At 47.0% G+C, this 17,994-nt stretch overlaps 1 protein-coding gene across 2 annotated transcripts in view; it reads right to left on the reverse strand.

Annotated features, from left to right (window-relative positions):
• Window positions 1–17,994, reverse strand: part of LOC138361402 (DNA-binding protein Ets97D-like) — a 196,506-nt gene that overhangs the window by 4,200 nt on the left and 174,312 nt on the right. For both annotated transcript variants that reach the window (XM_069320741.1, XM_069320740.1), the window contains one exon: window positions 7,028–7,125. In XM_069320741.1, the coding sequence (XP_069176842.1) occupies window positions 7,028–7,125 (98 nt within the window). The remainder of the gene's footprint in view (window positions 1–7,027; window positions 7,126–17,994) is intronic.

Consider the following 17,994-nt stretch of genomic DNA (forward strand, 5'->3'; position numbering starts at 1 on the left):
AGGTAGGATATATTTTATACTGTATAACTAAAATTAAATAAAGTTCATTGTGTAATTGCATTCCAATTTAGTGCACGGCCGACGATTAAGCCAGTTGCTGGCTGCTGCATGGATGATGTGTGAACACGCTCTGATCAAGTCCAGATGGGTGGGAAAAAATTGATTCATTCCTTTGTATTGAAAAATATTTCATGTATCAATCAGTGAGTTAATATTGTCTTAATAAAATTTTAGAGATGTGTTTTGATTTACCCTGAACAGTGCAGGTAATGTATTTTTAATGTTACGACACAGGCTGTGGCGGCCATGCCATAACAATGGCGATCGAGCCTTGTCACTGAGAGCTAGCCAAGACGAAATATTTTGAGCTCACCTTTTCTCTGCTGACGATAGAATATACATTTGCAGAGACTAATATGTAGCTTTTGTTGAAAAAAAAACAATTAATATCTTGTAATACAATAATAAAATTGGTAAATTTACTTACTTTTAATGAAGATGAAGATTACGAAGCTGTGAAGATTACGTCATCCTCTGCAGCGCTTGTTTTATATTGTTTATATTGTATACAGGGTACATACTGTATGTACAGTACACTTATTTTCAGGCACTCACTTCACACAACAGCTAGCCTTACTACTAATTCACATGAGTTCTAATTCTACTTCACTATTGACAATTATGTTGAATGTTAAACTCTGCTGCTGCTCGTGCATGAGAATATCCTTTATCAAGTTTCTTAATTAACTCCAGCTTCTGTGCAACCGTCAGGCGCTTCCTTTGGGTAACTTTTGGCATTTTGTAAATTAAAAAGATCACAATTACAGTACAGTAATATCCTTCACAATTGAAGCTAGCCGCGCGAGTTCACGGTAAACAATGGGAACACATGGCCCGGCGGAGTACATACTAGGTCCGTGGGAAAAAAAATACCTAGTGCCTATACATACTATAAAAGGTATTTAATAAGAAAACAAAGACTTTTGCTTAATAAAAACTGTTTCAAAATATTTTATTAATAATAATTTACAATTTTCTTCATTAAAGTGAATCATTTTAAAAGAAAATTAAGATGTAATATATGACTCTGGACGATCCAGGTCGGTGGCGGCCTGGTCGCCATGTGAGGGGACGCTGATGCCACAACAAACCCAATACCGACTGTCGGTAATATCGACCGCAGACCGGTATAGCAGGCTCTAGATACTGGGCTCCCAAACCGGTCGTTAATACCGGCAGATCGGTATAAAAGAGGCCGTTAAATTGAGTGGATACTGTACACTCCCAATTCCCTCCCTTTTCAAGCCTTTCTTTCGCAATTTTCTTCCTGGAAGGGCCTTGTTCATGATCACTATCCATTGTGGAGTAAGGGTAGATAGTTTCTAAAGCCGCAGTAAGAAATATAGCCACGGAAAATAGCCAAAATGTTCACACGTTTGAGATGCGAGGGGAGGCGACGTTGGTCACAACAGTGGAGCGAAAACAATGGGCCCACGGCATGTGCCAAGCCACCTGAGGGCCACGAGGCTCAACAAAGAAAATGGGAAGACATCGGCGCACATTTTAAAACCAGTCCCCAAAAAATCGGATAAAAACCTGATTTTTGGCGATTATTTAAAGTGGATGACTCAATGCTGCGTCATCCCCAGTATTACCGACAGTAAACGGATGACGCAATGCTGCGTCATGCCCGGGCGAAAGTGTTAAGTTGCATTCACTGGAAAGGCGAAGAGTTAAGGGTGACATGATAGAGCTTTACAAGTGGATGAATGGACATAACAGGGGGGGATATTAATAGGGCATTAAAAATATCAACACAAGACAGAACACGAAACAATGGGTATAAATTGGATAAGTTTAGATTTAGGAAAGACTTTGGTAAATACTGGTTCAGTAACAGGGTTGTTGATTTGTGGAACCAATTGCCGCGTAACGTGGTGGATGTGGGGTCCCTCGATTGTTTCAAGCGCGGGTTGGACAAGTATATGAGTGGGATTGGGTGGTTATAGATAGGAGCTGCCTCGTATGGGCCAATAGGCCTTCTGCAGTCACCTTTGTTCTTATGTTCTTAAGTCCTCCGCGATCAATGCAGCCGAAAGGAAAGGAACCTGCACATGAACCTACACCACACCAACATCCCGCGAAAGGGCAAGGGGCGAACAAGCACGCATTGAGATGCTCAAAATTGGCCTTCCCCCCCCCAGGAAAACCTGCACCACCACATGAGCTTCCCGCCACTCAAGCGTGCAGGACCAATAGAACGCATGCCAAGTCTCCAATATAGGGGCTGTCTGCCAACAAGGAAGACTGGAGCCTTATAACAAACCCAGTAAGGGCATGATGATCTATACACGAAAGAATTCAGATCTATTACGAAGGCATAATCCAGATCGAGCAGGAAGTTAGACGCTATGGCCTCCTGCACTACATGGGGGCGGGATGTGGGAGGCCAAAAACCTCCATAAAGACGGAACTGACAAAACCATGGGATCATGGAACCAAACCTGGGGAGGGGTAGATTCCAAATCCAATTCGTACGAGGAGGAAGAATACGAGAACCCCTATCCTTTAAACACCAAGCCCCGCTCCGAGGTACAAAAATCCAAGTGGGGTCCAACGGGGCCTAAGGCTCCTAAAGTCAACCCCTGCCCCGCCTTGGGAACCTCACCCTGAGGACCCGGAGCCAAGCCGTCCTCCAAACCCCCACTCCCCCCGCCACTAAAGAGAAGGCAGGAGCCTCTGTAAAAACAGGAACAAAGGGGGCCAACTGGTCAGACCCTGAAGCTTTGGCTGGAGGACCAGGCTTGAATGCCTCCGCCGCCACCCCGGAAGAAGACTCCCCCGAAACTGCCCGAGTCTCAACACCAACTAAACCTTGCTCCGACCCCGAAACTCTCTGACGCTTCAGGGCCGGAAGCAAGGGGTAAGGACCAGGATGCACAACAGAAGGGGAAGGACTAAAGGGTGCAGATGGAACCAAAGCCAAGGTGACTAACATCCCCCCCAAAGTCCGGGTCCCTATAGCCAAAGCATGGCAGTGTTGGGGCATCCGGGGAAGCAACCAACCTCTCGCATTGCAGCAACCTGAACCTAGCATGCAACGCTGAAGCTGCCTGCACCCCGCATATGATTATCAGTAGATTGGGTGAACTGGAGTACGCACAAGCAACAAAACTCATACGACTTCGGGTCGAAAGTGTCACCGACCCAACAGGCAGCATGGCGGAGGCACAACTGGCGACTGTCATCCTGAGACATGGGGACAGAGTAACCGTCCAACTCGCACGAAGCGAGAGGAAACCCAGGGGTCACATCCATCAAACCTCGGTGCCCCCGTGGGGTTTCCCAGGGCTCTTAGTCGCAGTATTCTGCTAAGGGAAGCCCAGGCAAAGGTACTGCTAGCCGGTGCTCAAAACTACCAAACGGCTAAAGCTGAGCCCCCAGGATGTGTACACTCACAGGGGGGCCCTAGCGGAGGACCATTAAGCAATAATAGGGTCTGACTAACCAAGAGGCAGGCCCCTCACCAGGTAGCAAAACAAAAAGAAAAACCTCGGAAGAGGACAACGTACCTAGGCATAACAGAGCCGGCCGCTATGCGAGGTTATAACTAGCAGCACAGTACCCTGCGCCCCTACCAGAGATGAAAACTACCCCCTAACCAGAGACAAACAGAACACTCAAACCCAGCCAACTCCAAGGGTGGTCAATCACCAAACAGTGTAAGACAAAGTGGAGGTAGGTCCCAAGGCGACTTGTGGAAGATGGCCCTAGGCCCCAAGGGCAGTACTTACAGGGCACCTAGGGAAGGAAACCCTAGACGCATGCACCCCGAGTACTTAAGAAATTACTCCTGGCTCGCACACCGACCGTAGAGACAGCACCACACCACATGGCACCTAACTGAAACAGTTGTCTGGAGCCAGAGGCACACAACTTTGCCAGTGTCATATTAGCCATGAATTGAAGGGTGGGGTAGATGGCGTGAAGGTCTGGTGCTCCCCCCTTTCCCCTCCCCCTCCCGGGGAGGGAGGGGTTGCGCAGACAGTGGTGCTGCAACGTGGTGACGTCATGCTAGTTTGTTTGTTTTCATTTGGGGAGTTCTGTCCAGTCATTCGGCTCTATTTAGCAACGTTTTCACTAGAATAGGGGATTTGTTTTGGGGTGCTTACTTTTCAGGGTGCCTGACCCGGTTGATGGCAGACATAGAATGCTTTCAACCACACTGGGGTTTCTATAAGCCATTGCTCCTCGTGAAGCATTGGCCAAATAGCCCAGAGCAGCTTAGGGGTTAAATTTAAGTGTTCATATGCCATCGCTCCCTGTGCCTCTCTGCGGAGACCAGATTCTGGCTTGTGGTCTCTGGTAGCCCTAAGAATGTCAGTGACTGATGGCCCCAAACGAATAAAGCACATATCAGTTTGGGTAGTCTCAGGGAGTCGACGGGGCTCCCTTGAAGACTAAATTTAACTGTCACTCTCTGTATACAGTATCTCTGTCTGCCTGCATGCATGGTTTATTTTCCACAAGATAGACATATGTTTTTGGTTCACCACAACTAGATAGACTTTATATTATGCAACACTGATCATTGATGTGTGGGGAAAACCACAGTGAAATGGTGAAATGGTAAAGGAGCTATGAAGTTTTTGACTATTCAAGTTTTCTTCAGCAGTTAGATAGAAGAAAACTTGAACAGTCCACACTACACATTATATTTACATAACGTCATTTGACAAATCACATGTTTTCCCCTACAAAACCATTTGCAAATCACATTCAATGAATGTATGATGATACATATTACAATAATTTTTCCCACAAAATATCTACGCAAGTTAGGTGCGTCTTAAATATCGGCAAATACGGTAAATGAAATCTGATCTCGGCCTGCTGATTGCACCCGGGATATTAGGTGCAGTCACATCACTACCTACTATTGAACAGTTTACTTGGAAAGATGGGCAATTGTTGGTTAGCTAGAGCCCTCGTTGGTAGTCCCTATTAATAGTAAAGGAAGATTTTGCAGCGCTTTGAGTTTATAGTACAGTACATATATGAAGTGACCCTTGTCGGTCATTCCCTGGAATGTTTCCTTCAAACCCCACCAAACACACATGAAAATAAATGTAAGTGAAGATATTTTGGTATGTCCTGGACCTTTACCAACTCAGACATATAACAACTTGATAAAGGTCCAGATGGGCTGAAATATCATCACTTCCATTTCTTTTCATAGGTGAGGGCAGGGTTATTTGTTTCAGTCATGCTAGTGAGACGACTCCTCTGCATATCCTTTAACATTTTCCTGTGGCAACTACTGTATTTAAAGAGGTACCAATGGCATCATTGGCATGTTACTTTATGCAAAAACCCAAATGTGTTCATTACCGACGAAAGATTTAGCACCTCGTGAGAGTCATCTGTAGCTCTCCTCACTGCCGCCACCTCTGCTGCAGCCTGCACTCAACCACTACAACAACCATTACAACTAGCCTGAGCCCTTATACCATCTACATTCAGTACACGTACATGCTAAATCTTAATATAACTTATCTTAAATATATTATATTAAATCTTAATATCTTAATAATATGATGTTTCTCACTTATCAGATGTTTTATGCAGTACAGTATGTGGTAACTATCTACAAAACCAGATACAGTGGTACCTAGTTTTACGAATGCCTCTATGAACTTTTCGGGTTACGAGCCTGATTTCTTTGGAAAATTTGAATCGTGTTACGAACTTTACCTCGGGATACGAGTTTGTTGATATGCGTACGGCCGACCTAGCGCGTGGTGGCACGGCAATCGTGCCTCAGTTCTCCAGTGCGTCCCGTCTAGTGACTATCCCGCTTGAATTCTTTGCGAGGATATACAGTTTTTTTTAATAGATTTTTGGCTATTTGAACATAAAAGTTGTTATTATATATCTCGCCATGGGGTCCCAAGAAAGCCAGTGGTAAGGTTCAAGGCAAGAAAATACATGTGAGAATGACCATAGAGGAAAAACAAGAGATCATTCGTAAACATGAAAATGGTACTCGCGTTGTTGAACTAGCTAGGCAGTACAACAAATCTTCAGGGGAGGAGGAGGAGGCAGAAGAGGATGTCCCTTCCTCATTAATTAAGAAAATGTGTGCAGTATGGGAAGAACTGCAAAATTTTGCTGAAAAGAATCACCCAGATAAAACTTTAGCAGGCCGTTGCATTGATCTTATTAATGACAATGTGATGTCTTACTACAGACAAGTGTTACAAAGAAGGGAAAAACAATCTTCGAGAAAAACAATAAGAAAATCATGCAGTGAGCCAGAAGCAGTTCTAGTGGTATGCCAGAAAACTGTGCCAGAGAGTGTACCCCAGAAAAATCCTCACTGCCTCATGTTATAACGGAAGGGGACTCCCCTTCCAAACAGTAACACCTCTCCTCCTCCTCCTCACCGTCTTCCATATGCCAACAGGAGTCATCAGTAAAGGTAAGTAATAATGTGTACATACTTTTGTAGAAGATTTGGGTGAATTAGGTATAAAATTTACTTTAATGTTAATTTTTGGGGGAGTCAGGGACGGATTAATTCATTTTCCATTATTTCTTATGGGGAAATTCACTTCGGTTTACGAACCGTCTCCAGGAACGGATTAAATTCATAAACTGAGGTAGCCCTGTATGTAAATACAGCAGAATGTATACATGAAAACTTCAAGCCAGACAGGTATAACAGTATATATATATGCATATCAACACTACAAGCCAGACACATAAATACAACAGTATGTATATATCAAAACTACAAGCCAGACACATAAATACAGTACAACAGTATGTATATATCAAACTACAAGCAAGGCCCTGAGTCCCTAAAAAATACCAATACACATTGCCAGCACTGGTAGGTACCCTCCACTCTACCAAGCAATTACTTCAAGCATTTTACACCGAGTTTAATCACCTATTTCTATGTTGGTTTTAACTATTTACAAGAGTTCAAAGCATATTAATCGTAATGATTATTTTAACTCACACTGCTGATTTGCGAGGATTGTGTTCTTGACGGAGATCCAGAAAGAAGTTTTGGAGGGGCAGGCTTGGGTACCTGAGAGTTGGGGTCACACACTACAGCTGGAAAATATCAACGTTACAAGAATTCAAATAAGAAAATAAACATAGCATTTGAAGCCTGTATAATGGCAGTTTAATATTGATAAAACATTATATGATAAAAAATGACTTGAAAGTAATGAAATGCAAATTTCTGGGCGAGCTCTGTTGGTTGCCTGAAGTTATATGCCGAGATAGTTATCATCAACTATGTTTCATCAGCCATAGTGTGAGACAGAGAGAGAGAGGTCTACCGGAGTCGAAGCTGGAACCCGGCCCCCAGCACAGAGGCACAGGGAGTGGTCCCATTTATTTTTGCAACCTCACTAGGGAAGGCAATCAGAAAGTCAGTGAGTCAAAAATAACCACTGCTGGCTTTAAAGAGACTGAAGCCTCAAGACCAGGCAAAAGAACACGCCCAACAATGCAAACAAATGATCAAATACTCTTGGAACCAGCACAGGCTTGCTCGACCTTTCCCCCTCAACCACCTAAGTGGCGGTAGGGAAGAGGTAGCCCACTGCCAGCCAGCATCGCCATGTTCAGTTCTACGAGAGATGCAGGCATCCACCTGACCACCTGGAAGGAAGGGAGAACACGAGAGCCATCAAGGCTCAAGCCAGACATTGTCATTTCATTACATTCAATGCTGGTTTTCTGAGGGAGTCCCTGAAGCTAAATACCCCACAGAGAAGAAAAAAAACACGAGAACTTACTAGGAAGGAGAGAGCAATGCAGGAATCAGGACAAGGATGAAACTTTGGCCTGAGACACATGATCCAAAGTCACACAAGAACGCCGAGGCCCAGGAATATTCACCAAAGGCCGTCAGGACTTTGTTTGACCTCAAAAAACCCCGCACCTGAATATCAGCCCAGGACACATTACAAACACAGACGAATACTTCGGCTGTGTAGCGGCATACTTCCAAAAGTCATGGGTACAAGGGTAGACCGCAGGCTGGGTAGGCTTAATGACACTGTGGATAACCTTGGAAATATGAGGCTTGGAATAGGAAACCAAAGAAAGATGATCAATCTACAAGGTATTCATTGGAACAGAATCGGTGGCACACGGGTAGTGATAAAGAGCCACTACCAGACAAAATGTATAATGCACCCCTGGCTGAACCAATCAAGCATCATTGACTCGAGGACCCTTCCAGAAGCCAACCAGCTCGTTCTTCATCAGAAAAGAAGGAGCTGGCTGAAAAATATAACGCCCCCCCAGGGCCAGAGGAACAAAAATCCCACCTTTAGAGGAGAGCAAGAAGCTCCCAATTCAACAGCTGGAGGCAAGAGAAAACAAAGCCTTAGAAAAGGAATCCCAGACCAAAAGGGACACTATGAAATGAGAAGAGAAAAGAAAAACCGGCACGTGGTCCAAAGACCAGGTTGGTGCACGATTGGGTGCAAGAAATCCTGAGACAGCCTGCAAAATGACGTCAAGGCAAAAAACTCTTCACCGAATACAAGTTGCAGAGGCTCAGTCAGTGTCACACAACATAAGGAGACAATAGTTGGCACGAGATGCCGATCAAGAAAAATCCAAAAAAAGAATGGAAAGCACGACACTCCCAGAAACTTAAGAGCAATGATGCAGGGAAAGGAAGTGGCAAAAGGAGCACCATGGACTCTCATATTGCTGCTGAGAACAAGAACACAGGTGGGACACCATCCACGAAGCCACTTGCTCATTGCAAAGATGGCGCTAAAAATGCATAGAGAATTCCAGATGCAAAGTGCTGAGGAGGTCGAAGCAGCATGGTACGTCACCGAGCTGACCTTCTGGCAGAGGCAGAGCCACAAAAAATGCCTGGGTTCAGACACCAAGCAGGTAGCGTCTGAAACCGAAGCCGAGCCAGGCACCAGGAGCCAGTCTCCCTTGTAGGACTTCAATTGCGTCAGGACCTGGAAAAACACCCGGACCAGGGGAATGAGTTATAGAAACCCCCACCTCAACCAGCCCAGTCATAAGGCATCCATTGTGAAGGAATCAATTGGGGAAGGGAGCATCAAACAAGGAAAGGCATAGATTAACACACCTAGTGTCCCCGCGGCCTGGTCGAGGACTGGGCCGCGGGGACACTAAAAAGCCCCGAAATCATCTCAAGATGATCTCAAGATAACCCTAAGAACAGAAACGGTCCGAAATAAGTTGACAGGCTGCAGCTGCTGACAAGAGCAACCATGGCACCACACCCCTCAGGAAAGAGGAGAGGCAGACAAGAGAGCCAAAGCCCCATGCTGAATCCAAAGTTTGGGGCCATGGCCTGTCGACACGTGAGTTGGACAGGGAGAATGTGGCCACTGCATCCCAGAGCATTGGAACATACAGTACGAGATCCTTGCCAAGCTCTTCATTGTCCTCCTAGGGCCAGTGTAAATGAAGCCCCAGGAGACCTAGGAAAAGCAAGACGGAACCTAAATACAGACAGGCACGATGGTCATCCACCACAAGCACTGCTGATAATAAGCAAACCTGGGCACAAAGCTGCACGAGACCCACGTCCCAAGAAAGAGCGGGAGCAAACACAGTCAACGAGGTACACAAGAGAAGAGCCCACCAGAAACGCCTGTAACATGGTCAAAACTTCATGCCACTTAAGTGTGTGGAACCGACAAAAGCCATGCAAGCATCAAGCAAGAGTAAGGGATTACCTGCTAGCCAAGAAAACTCCAGAACCTCATAATGTGCCCAATACGGTGAAGACCCAAACTCAAAAGAGGCAGGGTCCATCAACAAGGCATCATCTGGGTCTCACACATGGTATGTAAACAGTGCCTCATAAGCCATAAGTGGTCGAGTGTCTGGAGTGACCCTCCAGAGGCAGTAAACCATTTAGAGGAACACTCCAGACAGGCCCAGAGGCATGTGGAAATGAGCCATGGGGGGGGGGGGGGAAGAGTGCACCTCCCAGGACTCATTTCAAATGAAATCTGATTCATACAGAATACAGAAAAGGGCGGGGGGGGGAACAAAAACCCTTCCCCCTTCTGCACAAGGAGACCTTCCTCAGAGGGCATAAGGAACACTAGAGTTGAATAGGACCTAGGGACCCATGCCCAGCTCCCCCCAACCCGCAGAAGATGCAGTCAAAGGCTCCGGGCCAGAGATGGCATCCTTGCTCACTACCCAAGACAGAAAAGCGGAGTATGAGGGAGAGGCTTCAGTGGAAGGAGGGGCTGGCTGAGAGCAAGACCTAGAAGCCTCCTCATGACTAGCCAGCTCAACTGCCTCTGTGCCGGATTTGGAAGGGGCAACCTCTTAGCTGACCGAGCCACATCCCAAGCTAAACCATACCCCGACCCCAAAACCCTCAGATGTTTCGGGACCAGATGCAAGGAGGAGGGAAGGGGGGGGGGAAAGGAGGATCAGAGGATTGGAGGACCATACCCAAAGAAAAAGGAAGAGTAGGTGCAGATGAAGTTAAGGTGGAGTTCACCAACACCTCCAATCCCGGGTCTCTAAACAGCAAATGGGCAACTCTGGGGCATCCTTTTAGGAACACAACCTAGACCACTGCAATCTAGAAAAACGAACATGCAAAACAAAGAAGAATTGTAAGTTATCAGTAAACTGATAAGCCCTAACCTTATTGAGAGGGTCAGAAAGAAGAGCCACATGGAAAGACCAAACCCCACAGGACTCGGGACCAAAAGCGTCACCGACCCAACAGGCAGCATGGCGGAGGCAGGAGGAGTGATCATCGCCACATGGCATAGACGATGAACAACCAACAAACTTGCACAAAACAACAGCAAGTAGGGGTAGGGGGGGTGAGGAATATTCATGCAACCACCAAACCCACTGGGGATGTCCATGGCCTGAAGGGTAAACCAAATAGTACACCCATACACTGGGATTGCTATTCCTGACTTAAAAGTAAGCCAACACAACCTTATTCATGTGGTTGTGAAGGCTGACTTCTGAGCACTGATAAGACAACTGGATAACCTTTGGCAATTATATTATGCAGCAAACTATTCTTATGTGTTCCAAGTGATGATTAAACGTACTGCACACAATGCATGTATGAATGATTTTGAGGGGATATAAAATGGGGCTGCCTTGTATTGGCTAATGGTCTTTCTGAAGTTTACACCATTTTATACAGTATTCTTAATTACGATGATGCGAAGAGCTAACTATAAGTGAGTGTGAACAGGATGCTGCATGAGAGGTAGCCTTTGCAGAGAGAAATGCAATTTGAGGGTACATCTATGGAGGGCAAATATGGAGGGCATATAATGGAATCAAACCATTCATCTCTGGACTACCCAGGCACATTCAATACCACCTAAACCATGATAAGCACTTTACGGTCTAGTGATGTCATTGTGCTCCCTTCTATTTGTTAACCCTTAAACTGCGTATGGCATATATATAAGACTGGGAATAACACGTCCTACCGTGCGCATGGTGTACATAAACGCCATAGGGTGCCAGGCACAATTCAAATTGCCCGCTGGTACACGGGGTTCACATCAGCTTCCTCAGGGCTCTTGTAAACAGACACCATGTTTAAAAAAATTGTGGTCAACATTCTCCAGTGTGAGAGTCACAGTACTGTGTGAGCCACCAAGGTTGGCACACGCAGCATGAGCTAACAGCATTGCTGTTCAGCTTGTGACCACAGAATCGCCTAAAAATGTCAAAATAAATATTTAACTGCTATCATTTAGCAATGATAGTATTACAGAAGTCCCCTGACTGTGATAAAAATGATCAGGATTGTGATAATAGCAGAATTGTTGTGATAATTAGCGCTGGGTGGGAGGAGTAATGTTGAGGGAGGGAGGACTGTAGTGTCGTCTGCTGAATGTGTGTGGCCACCTGTTACTGTCTGCACTCACCATACCAGCTTAGGGGTTCACTATGGTAAGCACAAATGTAGAAACTTGTATATAACGTGTATATTAGTGTAATAACAACAAAAGGCGAATGATGGGAGGAGCCATTTCGGTGACGTAGGTGGCGTCGTCTGCATGATTTGGTCATGTTATGCAGAGGGCGACTACGATGCTTTTTGGGGCACCATACCAGCTTAGTTGCACAGTTATGGTGAATAAAACATGTGGATACTTATATAAAACATCTATAGTGAATAAAAGAAAAAACAATATGGTGGGAGGAGAATGCTGGCTAGTGAGGTGTTGTTGAGGGAGGGAGGGACGGAGGGAGGGGTGACGAGTGGCGGCGAGTGGCTGGCAGGCTGGTGTGTGGTGGCCAGCCACTCCTTTCTGACTCACCATACCAAGTTAGTGGTTCGTTATGGTGAACAAAACAAGCAGATACTTATATATAATCTGTGTGCAGTATATAGTGTAATAACAGCAAAACTATTTATTGTTTTATGACGATAATATTTGAATAATATGCACACAATAATTTTGAGTATAGCGATGATTTGCCCCTTTAATTATATAAATATATCCCATTACACACTATTGAATATTACCGAGAAAAAAAAAGCGTTGAATGTAATGCAACCCCATTTTCTGGGCGAGACCCGGAGGCTCCTAAGAGCTATCCAGGGCGATATGTAACTACAGTGACACCTCGACTTACGATTGCTCCGACTTACGATAATTTCGAGTTACGATAAAAATTTGATCAGAAAATGCGACTCTAGTTACGATAGTGTCGTCGACTAACAATATTCGTTGATACGCGTTTGGGTCAACCAAGCGCATGGTTCCTATTCACGCAGGCAGACCTGCCTCAGTTTACCAGAGCCGCCCGTTAAGTGACGATCACGCTTATGAGAAATTCCATTATTTTGGTGATTTTTTGTTTTTTTGAACATATAAGTAATTATTATATATCATGCCATGGGTCCCAAGAAAGTCAGTGGTAAGGTTCAACCTAAGAAAACACATGTGAGGATGACTACAGAGGAAAAACAAGAGATCATTCATAAACATGAAAATGGCATGAGGGTTGTTGATGTAGAGGATGTCCCATCCTCATTTATTATGAAAATGTGTGCAGCAGCATGGGAAGAACTACAAACTTTTGCTGAATAAACTCACCCAAGTCAAGCTGCAGTAGGTCGTTGCCTTAACCTTTTCAATGACACTGATGCATTACTACAGACAAATATTGGAAAAAAAAAAAAAAAAAAAAATTATCATTGAACATAATGAAATACCATTTTCTGGGTGAGACCCGGAGGCTCCTGGTGCTTTACCAGGCTGATATGCTAATGTCAGACTTTGGCATCAGTCATGTGTATGGAGTTCTAGGGCCTACCGGGGACCACGGCCAGAACCTGGCCCCCTCAGAGAGGCAAGGGGAGCAATGGCCTATGGACACCCCCGTGTGGTTGGAAGCATTCTGTCTGCCATCGACCAGGTCAAGCATCCAGAAAGATAAGCATTCCAAAACAAACTCCTATTCTGGTGAAAATTGCTACCTAAAGCCAAACTAGTGGATAGAACTCCCCAACAGAAAACAAGCAAACTAGTATGACGTTACACGTCACCGCTGTCTGCGTAGCTCCCCCCTCCCCGGGAGGGGGAATGGGGAGCCCCAGACCTCCCACGCTGGCTATCCACCCATTAGTTCTGAGGCTGGATGTCAAAACACGCGAAAACCGCTGATTGGAGGGAGGGAGGGTTGCCGGGGAGCCTCCGGGTCTCACCCAGAAAATGGCGTTTCATTACATTCAATGCTGGTTTTCTGGGAGGAGCCCCGTCGGCTCCCCGGAGCTAACTACCCACAGAGGAAGGTCAAAGGGACTGAACCGGGAGGCGGACACCACACACCCCCCACAGAAGCGAGACAACCGGCAGCAAACGCCAACCCAAGGCGCCACAGCCCTGAAAAGTCCTGGGAACAACACGAGAACAACGAGCAGCAAGGCCCCCGTACGAACACCAAAGATCCATGCCCGAATGACCACAAGGACACGTCGCTCAGACGGCAGCGAGAGCAGCGAAGTCACGAACGCCACGGGCATGAGGGAAGAACACAGGCAGCTTAGCCGCAAGAACACGGCTGACAATTCAAGACACCATCACCCGTGAACCGGGAAGAACAGAACCGGATCAACGCAAAACGCGCCCCGGACACAGATGCCGTGGCACGCAAACAACAGCGGAGGGCTGCCACTGAACACAAAACACGACACCCCCCCGGCCCGACCAACCAAGACTCAACAAACCATGGACCCCTCCAGAACGCAGCAGCCCCACCCCGCACCAGAAAAGATGGAGACTGCTGCCACCGAACAACCAAAACGCTAAAACCGAAGGAGCAAGAAAACGCAGCGAACCAACCCCCAGAGGCAAAAGGAAAAAGAGCCGACGAAAAAACAAACTGGAACCGAAGGGGCACTACCAACCGAGGAGAAGACAGAGCATGCTGACCAGAGACCAGGACGGTGCAAGTGGTGCACGAACAGGGTGGAGGTGAAACGACGTACGAGACAGCTTACTAATGGTGCAGAAGCAACACCAAGACCGAAAGCAAGCCGAAGCGGCTCCGTCAGCGCCGCACGAAAAGAGGCGACAGTATGTGGCAAGACGACGGCCCCCAACCCCCACCAGAAAACCAAGCCGACACTAACAAGAGTAACCACCTAAGAACGGACAGGAAAAGAAAGGACCGCCAAAATATCCCATACTGCAGGTGGGACCCCTACCACGAAGCCACCCGACCACCAACCAGAGGTGAGACCACGAGGCAGAACGTAAGCAGTCCCGACAACGCCCCTCCGAGCCCAGGAAAAGGCGGAGCCGCGGGAAGATCTCGGGCGCAACCACCGAAACCCAAGCGGCACAAGGAGATGGAACGTCTGCCGAACAGAAAAACTCCCCAACGCAAGCAAGCCCGCCAGGAGTTCAGAAACGACGTGTCCGATGCGAAACATCGCAAGACCCCGAAAAACCAACAGGCAGGGCTAGGTAGGAAACCAAAGAAGGCGGAAGGGTTGCCGCCAGAACAGTACCCGAACCAAGGGGTACGAGCAACTGCAACAGACCAAGACAAAGAAGCACACCACAGGACATAGGCTGAAAAAATGCCCAAGAAGCCAAGAAGCACACGCAGAACACCCCTGCGGCAGAGGAGGAAACAAGGGAACGCACAAGGAATGAAGCGGTGGAAACCGACCACCCCCAACATAGCAGTAAGTGCAGGCAAAATCGACCAAAGGAGATGCCAGGAAAACGACTGGGGAGAGGCAGGATGAAAAGAGCTGAAGCACAAAAACCCCAGGAAAACAGCCATGGGTGGACAATCAGGCAAGGACAGAAAAACCCCACGCACATGAGAGGGCCAAGCCAGGGACCCGAAGACCACGAAAAACAACAAGCAAACCCCCATACGCAAACACTAGGCACAAAACAGCAGCAAAGTGCCACACCACAACCGGACACAGGAACAAGGACACGCCACCGTGAAACACGGTACCAATACACACGTGCAGCAGCAGCAACAGGCACCACCGCAACATGCAACATGTAAATAGCAACTCGCTTCTGCAAAGGCAGAGAACGGAGCAGGCAGACCCCAGACAGGGCCAGCGAAGACACAACAAACCCCAGCAGGCCCAGAAACCTGCACACCAGGCGACCGACGGCGGAGAAACCTCGCTCAATGCCTGCTGGATGGGGTACCGGGAGCTCATTTACACCCCAAGCCCGGCCCGAGGCTAGGCTAGAACGGCCAGAGGATGGCCCACCAGGCAGCTGCTTGAAGCGGCCCGCAGGCCCACATACGCCCCACAACCAGGATGGGCCGGAACTTCTATTCGAAAACAGGCTAGTGTGCCCCGGAAGTCCACGGACGTACCGGCAATAAGGCGTATGCTCGCAAGTAGGTCGTGCAACAACCGCAGACCTCTGACGGTTATACAGTGTTCCCCGATTGTGCCTATAGCACCACTGCACTCCACTGGTACTATCGCGCAAGTTCTTCCAGATAGGCGGGACCCAAGAGCCAGAGCTAAACCCTGCAAGCACAACCAGGAGAGCCCTACCAGGTGAGTACATAACCAGCACCACAACCCACACACCTCATAACACAAAAAAGTGGGTCCCCTGAATGACTCTAGCATGGGTTGGACATGCACATGAGTGGGACTGGAAGGGTTGAAAAAGGGACAGTCACTGGTGTGCGAACGGTCTCAGTCGTACAAAAATATACCTAAATAAAGACAGGTATATAAACATCTCCGCATCCAGCGCCCAGCCAAAAGACGCCAGACCGCAGAAATTCACCTGTCGAACGGAGGCACGAACGTGACACGACTCAACTGTGCCCAGAAGATCCTGGGAGCACCGCCAGGTGAAGATGCCAGAGCCAGACCCGCAGGAGAGCAGGGCAGAGGCGAAGGAGGCGGCCCACACCCATGACACAGGGAAAACCTCGGCGTCCTCCCCACTGCTGGAAACTAGAACACCCCCAGAGTGAAGGGGCACATACCGCAGCAAGGGAGAAGAGCGAGAGGCGAAGCACTTGAGAAAAAGGGTGCAAAACACCAGCAGTGAAACACACCGCCCAGACCAAAACAAACTCCACGGAGTATGCGCATGACACGCTGGCCGAATTGCACAACCCCCTCTGCGGGAAGGCGCCAACCAGGACTACTGCACTAGAAAAGTAGCCAAAAGAGGAAGCAGGAACAACAAAACCAGCCAACAAAGCGAAGACAGAGCCCAAAAAGGTACCCAACCGGCCCACCAAGCAGCCCAACCGGCCCACCAAGCAGCCCAACCGGCCCACCAAGCAGCCCAACCGGCCCACAAGCAGCCCAACCGGCCCACAAGCAGCCCAACCGGCCCACAAGCAGCCCAACTGGCCTATACCAGCGATACAAAGATGCGAGAAACAACTACACGGCAGTGAGGAGAGAGGCAGAAAGAAATTTTGAAAAAGGGATTGCAGACAAATGTAAAACAGAACCAGGTCAATTCTATAAATTCATAAACAAAAAATTGCAGGTTAAGGATAATATTCAGAGGTTCAAAATGGGAAATAGATTCACGGAAGATGAAAAGGAAATGTGTGAAACACTAAACGAAAAGTTCCAAAGTGTGTTTGTACAAAATGAAATCTTTAGGGAACCAGATACAATAAGAATTCCAGAGAACAACATAGAGCACATAGAGGTGTCTAGAGACGAAGTGGAAAAAATGCTCAAGGAGCTCGGTAAGAATAAAGCAGCTGGCCCAGATGGCGTTTCACCATGGGTTCTGAGAGAATGTGCATCTGAGCTCAGCATTCCACTTCACCTGATCTTTCAGGCATCCCTGTGTACAGGAATCGTAGCAGACGTGTGGAAACAGGCTAACATAGTTCCAATCTACAAAAGTGGCAGCAGGGAAGACCCCCTCAATTATAGACCTGTATCATTGACAAGTGTAATAGTGAAAGTATTGGAAAAACTAATCAAAACAAAATGGGTAGAACACCTAGAGAGAAATGATATAATATCAGACAGACAGTATAGTTTTCGATCTGGAAGATCCTGTGTATCGAATTTACTCAGTTTCTATGATCGAGCCACAGAGATATTACAGGAAAGAGATGGTTGGGTTGACTGCATCTATCTGGACCTAAAAGAGGCTTTCGACAGAGTTCCACATAAGAGGTTGTTCTGGAAACTGGAAAATATTGGAGGGGTGACAGGTAAGCTTCTATCATGGATGAAAAATTTTCTGACTGATAGAAAAATGAGGGCAGTAATCAGAGGCAATGTATCGGAATGGAGAAATGTCACAAGTGGAGTACCACAGGGTTCAGTTCTTGTACCAGTGATGTTTATTTTGTACATAAATGATCTACCAGTTGGTATACAGAATTATATGAACATGTTTGCTGATGATGCTAAGATAATAGGAAGGATAAGAAATTTAGATGATTGTCATGCCCTTCAAGAAG

The sequence above is a fragment of the Procambarus clarkii genome, unplaced genomic scaffold (genome assembly GCF_040958095.1).
Source record: "Procambarus clarkii isolate CNS0578487 unplaced genomic scaffold, FALCON_Pclarkii_2.0 HiC_scaffold_347, whole genome shotgun sequence".
Lineage (NCBI taxonomy): Eukaryota > Metazoa > Arthropoda > Malacostraca > Decapoda > Cambaridae > Procambarus > Procambarus clarkii.